We start from the raw sequence: 11,890 nt of genomic DNA on the forward strand, positions 1-11,890 counted from the left end.
CAATGAATAAATAATTCGTTGTAGTTAAATTATTCATTGTATTTTTCGCATTTTTCAGGTAGTTTTTATCACATGATGTGAATGATCGTGAAATAGCATCACTCGAGGATAGTGATGAGCAAAATTGGGTTTGGTCTTGCAGTCTTGGTGTTGGTCTTACGAAAATGCAAGGACCAAGAGCAAGACCGAACGAACAAGACCAAGATTAAACTAAACGTAAGTATCAGATTAAATGAGCATTAAGATCAAGACGTAACACAAGACCAATACCAAAGCTGGTACAGTCTTTGTCTTGGTCTTACTTTCCTCATCACTATTCCTGGAGACTAACTGATCCTGTTATACAACGAAACTAAATTAAAAGTTTGATAACTTACTTAAACAAAGGGTAGACAGCGTATATAGAAGAAACTCACCTGTAAAAAATAGAAAATCAATGAAAAATATTATATTTGTTAGATTTATTGTTACATAAAATCAACAATGTTTTCAAGTTTTGAAGGAGGATTACCACGAAAACAAACATTTCGGTAATTAATTACATTAATACTATATATATGAAACACTTTGACATTCAATAGTGGTTAATATCAAATATTAATGAGAAAATTAATTTAAATTTTATTCACTATAAATTTCCTCAAATTGTTGCTGCTGTTACACCCTCGCTGGGAATCGAAACAAGTACCCTTGGCTTTACGCACCAATGGTTTTACCACTAAGCAAAGAGGGATTCCCGGCGGGGGTGTGACAGCAGCAACAATTTTTCTCATTAACTCATTGGATAAAAATTAAAATGGACTTATATTGAACTTTGTCAATACCTGTTTCTTGCACCCACTTTATAGTATAGTAATTTTTCCAGGATTCTTCTCTTCGGGCATTTTTGTTTTTCATCCTATTGGATAATGTACTAGTTTAGACGATAGACAAGAGAAAGAAATGTGCATACTTATATACTTATATTTATACGTATATATTTAGATTTACTGTCATTGAAAACGAAGTTTGGCATCGTGATTGTAAAATAATTGAATCAACTAGTACCTAAATAATTCAAACAACGCAACGTTTAAATTTTAAAATTTATAATGTAGTAGAACGGTGGTGTAAAACAGGACTAAAAACACCGGCAATTTTAATTTTTAAATGTCAATCATGTTTTCTAGTTTAATTAGACTTCGACCATGACAGTCATGGTTGTTGTTAATCTACTTTGTGATTGCCAGCAAATTAACTTTCTGTCACTCGCAAAAACTACATTTGGAACATACAATTTGTTAATTAACGAATAATTTTAGTGTTGCAGCAATTTGCCTAAAAAACATTAAAAATGAACACCAATTCAAAAAATAATAAAAAAACAATGGTACCTAGCCAGCTGTATTTATTCCTTCTCAATATATGTCTGCAAGGTCCCTCACCCAAGGGTCCAATGGAACCCTACTATTGCGGCAACATTGTTCATCCATCCGTTGGGTGTGACAGAAGTATATAAAATTTCTAAACGAAGATGATATCGAAGAAGAACTGAAATTTGATCGTTATCGTCAGCTATGGTGTGGAAAGTAATTTCTGATCATGGTGATAAAAATAAAATATGATTTTTAGAGTCTTCCCCAGTGTGGAACCCCTCTCATCGTCAGTGCACTTTATCGTGTATCTACTAGATGAACCCACCCAAATTCGGACGGATGGGTACCATTGGTGATGGTTCATTTTGCAATTTAATCATCGCCTAATCTATACCACAACCTAACCAATGTTCTTGACGCTTTAGCACCTACTCCTAATTATTTACGAACAATCGAGTGGGTGCGGGGGCACCCGTGGACCCCCCCCCCATTGTTGCGCCCCTGCTAACCAGAGAAATATATAAATACTGCCAACATGTTCTCCTTAAAATTACACGTTATGTCACAAATTAATCATATTATTACCAACATAGGTAATACTTTGCTTTTCGTCACAATAAAAATTTCCAGAGACTTTAAGCGCAGTCGAACTAATTCTTGCAATAGCTGATTCCTCCGGAGTGTACCTTTAACCACAATGACCGAATATTGACATTGACTCATTGATACCAATCAAACGACAACATCCTAGATATCGAGAGTACATCTCAAGCGCAGTTCCAAACGTTAGTTAGACGCTTTAGTAGTCAGTTAATTCCAGAAGATCGTATCATCAGAGGAGATAGCTGCACAAATTTCTGTTGCAAATACGCTTACACTATAATAACTCATGGTATTATTGTACATAAATGAGTGTACCCATTTAACTAACGTAACTACATCACTTCAAATATTCCAAATCATCTACGTACCTTTACCATTTTTAGTTTGATTGTTGATACTGTATTTTTCATGGAAAACTTTCGTTCACAATACTTGGCCTTTCCATTCTATCGATAAATGTGGCGCGTTAACACAAACTGGAAATTAGATTTCCACCAGTAACCTCTGAGAGCTGATCGTTGTAAGAGAAACCGCCGCAACAAACACACTTCAAACGACGTTTCACTTTAACTTAATTTCCTTGTATTTACGCAAACACGGGCCGATCCCGTATCGCACTTCACTTCGCAATTCTACTGCAACACGACCGTCCCTTTGTCTCGCGTGGCCGCAACAAAACAAATTAACCAATTTCGGAAATAGCAAACTGGATTTCTTAATCAAACAAACTATTTGAAATGTTACATTACAACAAACAAATGCCCTAGTGTCCGACCGAAACTGGTTTTTACGACCGAAACCGAAACCGAAACCGAATTTCGGCAACGGTCTCAGTTTCGGCCGAAACCGAAACCGAAACTTCCTTATAAGGATCATGTTTTGAGAGAAAAATAAAGAAAACGTTATCATAATCAGTTTTATTTTTTATCTTTAAATCACATAGCTCTGCTGTCTTTGACATTTTCGGCTATTGATAATCAAATCAAAATCAACATAACAACCCCTCATTTAAGAAAATACTTTAATTGCGCCTTAAAAATACTTAAAATAGGTGACATGTTTATTTGTGTAAGTATAGTAGACTAGACTCATTTTTCTTTTGAAGATTATTCATGCTTTTTTTTATATAATATTAAACATAAAATTACTTTTGTTATTGTTACCTAATATCACAATAGGTATAGGAACTTAATATTTAAGTAATAAACAAAACAAAATAAACCACTTTTATCTTAATTAAGAACAAATTAACGACTTCTAAACTTAATTCGTCATGTTGGATGACACTAAACTTCAACAGAAACAAAGAGTAAACTACTAATTTAACGCGCCGAACATGACCGAGCAGAGCGCGAGAACTCCCGAACGCAGTTTCGGTTTCGGTGGTAGTTTCGGCATGTTTGCCGCCGAAACCGAAACTAAACCGAAACTCGTTTTTTTGCCGAAACTCGACCGAAACCGAAACCGAACTTTCGGTCGGACACTAAAATGCCCATCTACAAAGTCTTTTTGCATGATCTAATCTACTTTAATAACAAATTACAAGAAAACATTTGAGTTCCAAAAATCGATTAAAATTAATTTAATTTAATTCTGCCAGTTTCTATTAACATTAACTGCATCCTATTTATGTTTCCAAGGTCCTCTCAAATATGCACTTGATATTTTTCGTTCTAGTAAATGTGGAACGGAATTCCAGACTTAAAAAAAAAGAAGTTTATGATTCAATTCAGAATTCATGCTTTATTAAATCCTAAACTGCAAGAGACATCGCGATTGAAATAAACGACACTGCTATTCGATGAGGCGAGTTCTTTTTCATGTCGCGGGAAATCCTGAAAATGCAGTCGGAGACCTATTTATCCGGTCCCAGAGGTCAGCTTACTGGAAATATATCCCTGCAACTGACGGATAGAACCTACACACTCTTCCCCGTCGCCATTTTACCGGGAAAGCCCATTAATGGCATCGACACGATCATCAAAGACGACGATACGCTGGGTCGATTTATTAATGTCACACTTACTTTTTGAAATTTATAGGGCGAAAGCGATTCAGAGAGAAAATGCGCATACACAATCAATAAATTCATACGAGAGTCGTCCAGTAATTAAGTTCAAATTTAATATTCAATGATATATCTATCACTCACGATTGCTGGCGGTTCATACGAGAATTATTATACTGTCAATAACATCATAGGAAGTTACTATTATTTATAACAAATGTCTCTTGGTGTGAAATCTAGACGAGACAAGCATCATATGTTTTCAGATTTATTTACTAAAGAATTGTTTTGGATAGCCATCATCGTTTTTGTGCTATGTTTAGTAGCTCCTGTATAAATTTGGCCGCAAGTGCAAGGGATACAATACCAAGCCATCTTCAAATGTTTTGTAAATTAGTAGTTCATAAAAGCTCTTTATTCTTATGAGCAAAATCACAAGGAATAAGTTAAAAATCAATNGAGACAAGCATCATATGTTTTCAGATTTATTTACTAAAGAATTGTTTTGGATAGCCATCACATTGAAGAGGCTAAACAACTGAGAATTTGGTCTGAACATGAAACGGGGAACAAACGCTCCAAAACAGGAGTAATCCATAACTCTAAAGGTTAGGTGGCAATTTTCTAAAATATTGAAATAGTTATACATTATGGTGAAGTATTTGCTAAAGGAAATCATAAGTGTTGATACTGCGGAGCCCTCACTAAGTTGGAAGCCAATATTCAAAGGAATAGATTCGAATAACTTTCGAGTAACATTCATAATATCGCACGTTTGGCATCCATTCTTCTCTAAGTAAACTGCTTCAGCAACTCAAGTCGGAATAATTTCCCCATTGGTCGTATTTTCTTGATCTATTGCATCCATAGACCACAAGTATGCGAATTTTCTAGGGACCATGTATATCACAATGTAATCAAACTAATTTTAGAAACAACTTCAGAGAGCATTTTCAGTCTTCTTTTCCAGGGTTTTTACATAACATAGAAAAGTGATAATTGTATATGAACATAAATATTTTTCTCATAAATATGCAACCCCTATACACAATTATATAATTACTAGATAGATTATTTCTTTAAAGACAAGATTGTGTAAATTTTCCCCGGCCTCTATTCTCATATCAATATTTCAGTCCATAAAAATCGTCATACTTCCCACTCAGCTACTTGCTTCCCTTTTTTTGTGAGAAACAAAAAAATTTTCCAAACAAAAGGCAAGGATGTATACGTATTTAATTACCGGAAGCAGTCCGTTGGCAGTTTGCCATCACGGACTTTCTTGCACTAGACGCCGCTTTTCTTTTTCCAACTTAAATAAATCATTGCTTCGACTTTGCCCTTGCATTCCTGTCATGTTTCAGATATGGTTTGGCGAAGAAAAAGGGGCCAGAACAGAAGCAGCTCGTCATGGACAACGGTCGCGTTTTTGCGACAACTGGCTGCCTCGATGGTGGTTGTTGTCGTTAGCGTCGCTACCAACGCCGCCACCGCCACCGCGACGCCCCGATCCTGCAGAGTATCCGAATTTGCATGCGCAAGTGGACAACAATGTGTTCCTCTCAATCGTTTTTGCAACGGAATCAATGACTGCAACGACAGCTCGGACGAACCACGATATTGTACAAGTAAGTGGGTTTTAGGTATTGAGAAGCTATTAGAAAGAGTAGGAAAACATAGGGCGCATTCTCAGGCATGAAGGGCTAGTTAGAGACATTTTAGAAGCAGAAACAGTTAAGAGAAGTAGAAGTAGATCTAAATTTGAGGGAAATGCGAAGATTAGCTCAGAATAGGGCTGACGATCCTATGACGATCTTGCAATAGGTTTGCAATTTACAATTTTTTTTCTAATGAAATTAAAGTAACAGTAACAACTCTCAGAACAGCTCATAACACATATGTAACCGTACTCAATGATTAGTAGTGAGTAATGGCGCCCTTGTCACAAGAACGTAAAATATTTGCTTCAAGACTTCAAGACCAACGCAATATTCACATTAATACACACAAATGTCACGTCAAGTATTTCCAATCTTGACTTCCGATTAACAGTCGTATTTTGCAGTTATTTTTTAAAAAACCCCTGTCGTCCACATAGTCTATAGGTACCAAATCCCTTTTGTTACGAAAAAGTATAGGTACCTACATACAGGAAAAACCGGGAGGAAGATTACTAATAGGAATAAAGCGCATGATGTGCACACTAACTTGGGCAGTTTGCCCTATCGACAATAGCAGAACAAGCAATCGAAACCGGACGTAAGATTTTATTTGAAGAAAGCAGAATGCTAGCAATGACTTCGGGGCTTTTCAGCAGTAAGGTAATAGATTTTAAAGAGGTAAAGAAACATATAACCGTACTGCAAGTATTCGTTTCTTAATCTGAAAACTTTTGCATGTTGTTTGGTACAAAATGTCATTTTTGACTTCACGTAGGGATATAAGGAGTCTTTGCAGCGAATGCGAATGTCTCTTCGAATATTTCAAAAGTACTATGTGGCTGCATGTCAAAAGTAGAATTGATGGTGTTCGTTTTTACTATAGAAAAGTTTTAATCGGATTAACAGGAGAAGTCTTTACCTTTCGGAAAAGCGAGTTTAACGTGACGTGTATGAAGATTAAGATAGAAAGTTTGAACGAACTGAATACAGCAGCACGGTTGCTGTTTGAAACTCGTGGATGACAACATTGTGGTTTAATCATTTATTTGTCGAATTTAAAAGATAATCCAAATTGTGGTTTACCTTAAACCCTAGGGAAATGGCATTATTTGTACCTAATTTATAGTTAAATTATTACTATTGTGGCGATTACGCACGAAATTTTATATTTTCTCTCTCCTAATCTGCACTTTCAAAGTTTACAATTTTAACAAAGAATATTAGCAGCAGTTTGTTGAAACAACTCGATACTGATCTCGATTTGATACTTATTAAACAAAGTTCTTTTAAGCACAAGATTTAATGGAATCCGACACAGAACGTTAAATTATCAAAACCAGGCGAACTGTTCTTAACTATATATCTATTCTACGATATATTCCTTACAAAATTTTTTGTAAATAATTACTGGACGATAAGCTGCAATAAAACATAAATATAACGTAAATAAACGAAATTCTGATAAAATATACCGATTTTATCGGTTGTTTCTTGTACGTTACAACCGATTAAAACTATATATGTACTACTACTATACTTTGTTTTTCGCCTAATTAACGATTCAATAAATGTTTTCTTTCGGTTTCTTTGTTTTGTCCTCAATCCCGCTAATGGTTTTTCGTAATAAAACATTGAAATTATTTCTCTCTAAACGAGCAATGTAATTTCAGAAATCCAATGATATACTTCGTTTAGTTTCTGTAGCGATGTGACCTTCAGTTTGACCGAAGCAAAATAGACAAGAATAGCACTAGACCAGAAAAGAAAGGAGACAACTCACGGCCAAACTCTTAAACGGCAAGAAGCGTATAATCAGCACAGTACTGCATGGAAAAATTGACTATTTTATCCACTAAAATTGCATTGCTCAAATGTGCTGTTATTGGTACCATTTACTACTTAAAATATCAACGAGATGTTTATTTATATTTGAAGACATATTAAAGGCTTTAATGCTTGTTTTCGACTCGCACTACTATTCAAGATTGAACAAAACTTTTGGCAGGTACTGTATGAAAAAGTATGTTTAATGAACAAGAGTTGAGAGGATAATGAGCTTTTTTCTCCCTACCTACGATTTTACCAGCGCGCATCCAAGACATTGGAAGAGACATAACGCTAGAGAAAGTAAATCAAGTATAATAACATTTAAAGCATTAACATTGGAGATGGGTAGGGTATCCGGTTTGAAGCCGAATAGAAAAGGATACAAACATGAGACATTAGAAAGAGTACAACAGAAGTCAATAAGGAAAAGGATAGATAAGATGGTAGAACACCTTTGAGATGAAGGTTAGCTGGACTAGGACATATTAGACGCCGAAACAGGAGTAAAGAGGAGCCGAAACAGACTTAAGTACATCAGATTACTGTTCGCAAGCGGTTAGGAATATGAAAATTTTTAGTTTTACGGAAGGTTAGCTCAGGAGAGGAATATGTGGAATCAGTATAGGAACTAACGATCCTATGATGACGATGATGAATGTACAATATGTACAGTCCACATACGATGCATCTATGATGTGTTTAAATACATTAATGTGTACACATATAAAGGGTTCCGTATTCAAAAGAGGTAACTGAAATTGACGGCACCCAGAAATTCTATTACTTCGTTGTCAGATACATAATACAACGATAAAGTAAACGCATGCACTTTCATCTATGTGTGCAACTATGTAATACGTACATACGCCTAACGCTGCGCCTCTGAATAGGCAGATTAATTTTAAGCAGATTAAATGTCAGTTTCGATAGGTCTGTAATTACAACCAACAATCAATTCCCTTAGTCCGAGTGATGAACGAATATAAACATAGACAATCGCTGTAGTTAAAAAATTANCGGCTAGAACTGTACAGTACTAGACAGCAATTTCTTAAAACAAAAATGTATATAAATTACCAATAGAAAACAAAGCAAAAGTTTTATAGGTGTGTAGACCGTTAAGTTAATTCACTTGTTATTATTTTTGGCTGTTTAAATAATTTTGCAAATGGTAATGTACACTTTTGTCTAGTTCTCGCTCGATGATCGGTGAAGAAATGAGCTACGCAGACAAATATGATTGAATTTGGAATTATGCTACGGGGTATCCTAATAAAGGGAAGGGGCATATCTCTAACTTCTTGAAACGAACAGTACATTCTTCAGTCTATACTCAATGAAATTTGTATTTTACAAATCTAAGAACAATTATAAATCCTAAAAACTATTTCAGAGATCACAAACATTTTTATATTGTAAGTAATCCCTCATTCTGTCAATAATAAAATCCCAAGTTAAATAAATTCTCAACTTTAACATAATTCGTGGACTGAATGATAAATGTGGAATTCAATTTTCGGGATTGCCGACTTGTACCTGTTCGATTGGAAATCCAGTTCGTTTTAACTATTTTTGTGATGGGGTTGCTAAAACGATTTCGATATCGATAACTGTGAACACACGACGTAAGAGGAAGAGCCTTTTCAAGCTTTAAACTAAGATCGATTTATGTTCGCTTTATTTAATCTTCTACCTGGTTTATCACGTAAATTTGAAAAACCTTTCAATAATAACGCGTACATCACAAAAAAACTGACTTGCAAGGGATTTTATTTTAATATTCGCCCTTGAAACATTTTATTTTGAAAGGAAGATAATCAAAAAAGCACATCAAAATCTTACAGTAGAAATGGCTATACCATACAATAAAAATTTATTTGTAAGAAAAGAAATATTAAAACTAAATTTTTAAACATTTTTAGGGTTCCGTACGTCTGAATGAAAAAGTAGTTATTGATCTACTTTAATCGTAAACGTAATTATTTTGGAACCTTTCTTACCAATTCGCTTGTGGTCCTTAGGGAAATGCCCCAAACAAAACTATATCAACAAGCTAGCTTGTTTAAGAAAGAATAAGGTATCTCCAACATTTCTTGTCGAGATGCATCAAATGTTAATTTAATTCTGCCACGAGCTTCCTCTAGATCTAATTAAAATGTCCTGACAAATTCATTGGTCGATCGCGGTAAATATACTTTATTGTACTTGTACAACAGAAGTCTGGCTCATTGTTCGAAATTAAATTAACTTCGCCCCGTTGAAAGCAACTCGCTCGAAACCGAAGTAAACGATCGATAAAGACAAATCGAAGTGAACATCCCTAAAAACACAGTTGAGAGTCTATTATTGCGCCTAGCTTATTTCTATTTGATGAAAAGCATGAACACATACAACAGAAAAAGAACTCATTTTACTTGCTATATGTATGAAAAGCTGAAAATATTACACGCAGCGGCTAAGTAACCGCAAACACTATTACTGCAAAATAAATTGGTAATCGTAAGCAATTTAAGCATTCTACATATTTATTTATAAGGACTTGTGCGTTTCTTATCTTGAGTAAATCTACGTATTTCCCTAAAGCTAGGGTGACCATCTCTAAAATTTGGAAACTAAGGCAAGATGCGTGAAAACCTCGGATTTTAGAGTCCAGAACCCGGACATGTCAACAGGTTTTTTTAAACATAGTCAGTGTAACAAAAAACAGTTGAAAATGTCATAAATCACCCTTTTATTTATTTTCAGACCTTAAAATTAAATTTAGTCATTCTTTATCATCATTTTCAATGTACCTAACAAAACAGAATCTTATCCCTTATCCTTAACTATTTGTTAATTCAAATGTGCTACTGCTCGTCTTTAGTCTTGTTTCTGCTTCTAATAAGTCCTTAATTAGCCCTTCATATCTCAAGATATCCTACTAATCTATCTCTCTTTTTTCTGTTGACTTTTTTTTCTAATTCCTTCCTACCCCTAACCTTTTCTATCCAACGTATTTTCATAATTGACAAAACTTCTACTTTATCATTTAAGCCGGTACCAACGTCCACGTTTCACACCCGTACAGAATCATGTTACAAATATACCTATACCTCAAACAATATTTTTCGAATTCTAAATTAACCGTTTCAAATTTTCGTTTATTCAGAAAATCGCCGATGTTTTTGCCTTTGTGTTAAAATTCCACTAAGTAAGAGATAACTTTAACCTTTCCTCGGCTTAACAATTTCAGCTTTACCATTGACTGACATAAATTTCGAATTCTACACTTTAACGACGATTACTTTAAACGCCTTCAAACACATAAATCGAGAATTTACAGCAACTACCTAACTGTGGTATCGTTCGCTTAACGATAAGGAGAAACGTTCTCCTTACTGTAAATTAGGTATTTTTCGTAGACCTTCTAAACCTGGAGTGGAATTAAATGGAGCAAACTTAAATATTTGAGGTATTGGTAAATATAATCAAAACCGTTTATTTCTCCAGAAAATCGTTTATAACGACTATAGCGACGCTATTTTACTTCAGTTTTTGAATAAAATCATGTATCTACTATACTATAACATCTAATGGATATTTTGAAAAACTTGAAAGTTTTACTATTAATTAATTTAAATTCTTTTTTATTTTACAGAATGTAATAGGACGTATTATGGAGAAGCCGATATTACATACGATTTGGAATTGCACAGACCTAAAGAAGCAAAGATCCCTTACATTTGTCACCTTACTTTTACTGCAAATGGTGGTGAATATGGTGACATCATTCAGGTAATTATTCTAAATAGGTAGCTATTAAAATAATTTATGAATTAACGTACTTCCACACATTAGTGTAGTGAACGAAAATTTCTTCTATCTTTAAAACCTTTAATACAAAAACCAAGTTAAAATAACCAAATTCAGGTAAGATACCTAGCAGTGCGTACTCAAAAATGCTACCCGTATAGAAATAGGGCGGTTTGTGTAACCTAACCTAACCTAACTATATGTATTGATTATGCAAATGCTATTCCCGCAGGGTTAGTTTTGGATCGACATTTTTTTTTTAACTGCTTGATACCTGGGATGTATTACAGTCCATTTCAATTTGTTAGAATTGTGACCTTGAAGAAATCTGGACGAAGATACAAAGAATACACACTAGGCGTGAGCAAGACAGAAATAGTTGGAACAAGCTTGAACGAGCAGAGCTCTCGATGGGCGGTCTTCGGAGATCGGCTAGAATTGTACAGTACTAGACGAAAATGTTTAGCAATTTCTTAAAACAAAAATGTATATAAATTAACAATAGAAAACAAAGCAAAAGTTTTATAGATGTGTAGAACGTTAAGTTAATTCACTTGTTATTATTTTTGGCTAAATATGCTTTTAAATAAAGCATATTCTTAAATTTTAACGAGGCAGTTTAAATAATTTTGCAAATGGTACTG

At 34.5% G+C, this 11,890-nt stretch overlaps 2 protein-coding genes across 2 annotated transcripts in view; one reads left to right on the forward strand and one right to left on the reverse strand.

Annotated features, from left to right (window-relative positions):
* LOC108732224 (origin recognition complex subunit 5) overlaps positions 1-11,890 on the reverse strand; it is a 63,556-nt gene that overhangs the window by 48,032 nt on the left and 3,634 nt on the right. The gene's annotated exons all lie outside the window — the stretch shown is intronic.
* LOC108732223 overlaps positions 5,308-11,890 on the forward strand; it is a 29,746-nt gene continuing 23,163 nt past the window's right edge. Inside the window, exons 1-2 of the mRNA XM_025981572.1 lie at positions 5,308-5,594; positions 11,092-11,228. Coding sequence (XP_025837357.1) covers positions 5,333-5,594; positions 11,092-11,228 — 399 coding nt within the window. The 5' untranslated portion in view covers positions 5,308-5,332. The remainder of the gene's footprint in view (positions 5,595-11,091; positions 11,229-11,890) is intronic.

This window comes from Agrilus planipennis, unplaced genomic scaffold (assembly GCF_000699045.2).
Source record: "Agrilus planipennis isolate EAB-ADULT unplaced genomic scaffold, Apla_2.0 scaffold38, whole genome shotgun sequence".
Classification (NCBI taxonomy): domain Eukaryota; kingdom Metazoa; phylum Arthropoda; class Insecta; order Coleoptera; family Buprestidae; genus Agrilus; species Agrilus planipennis.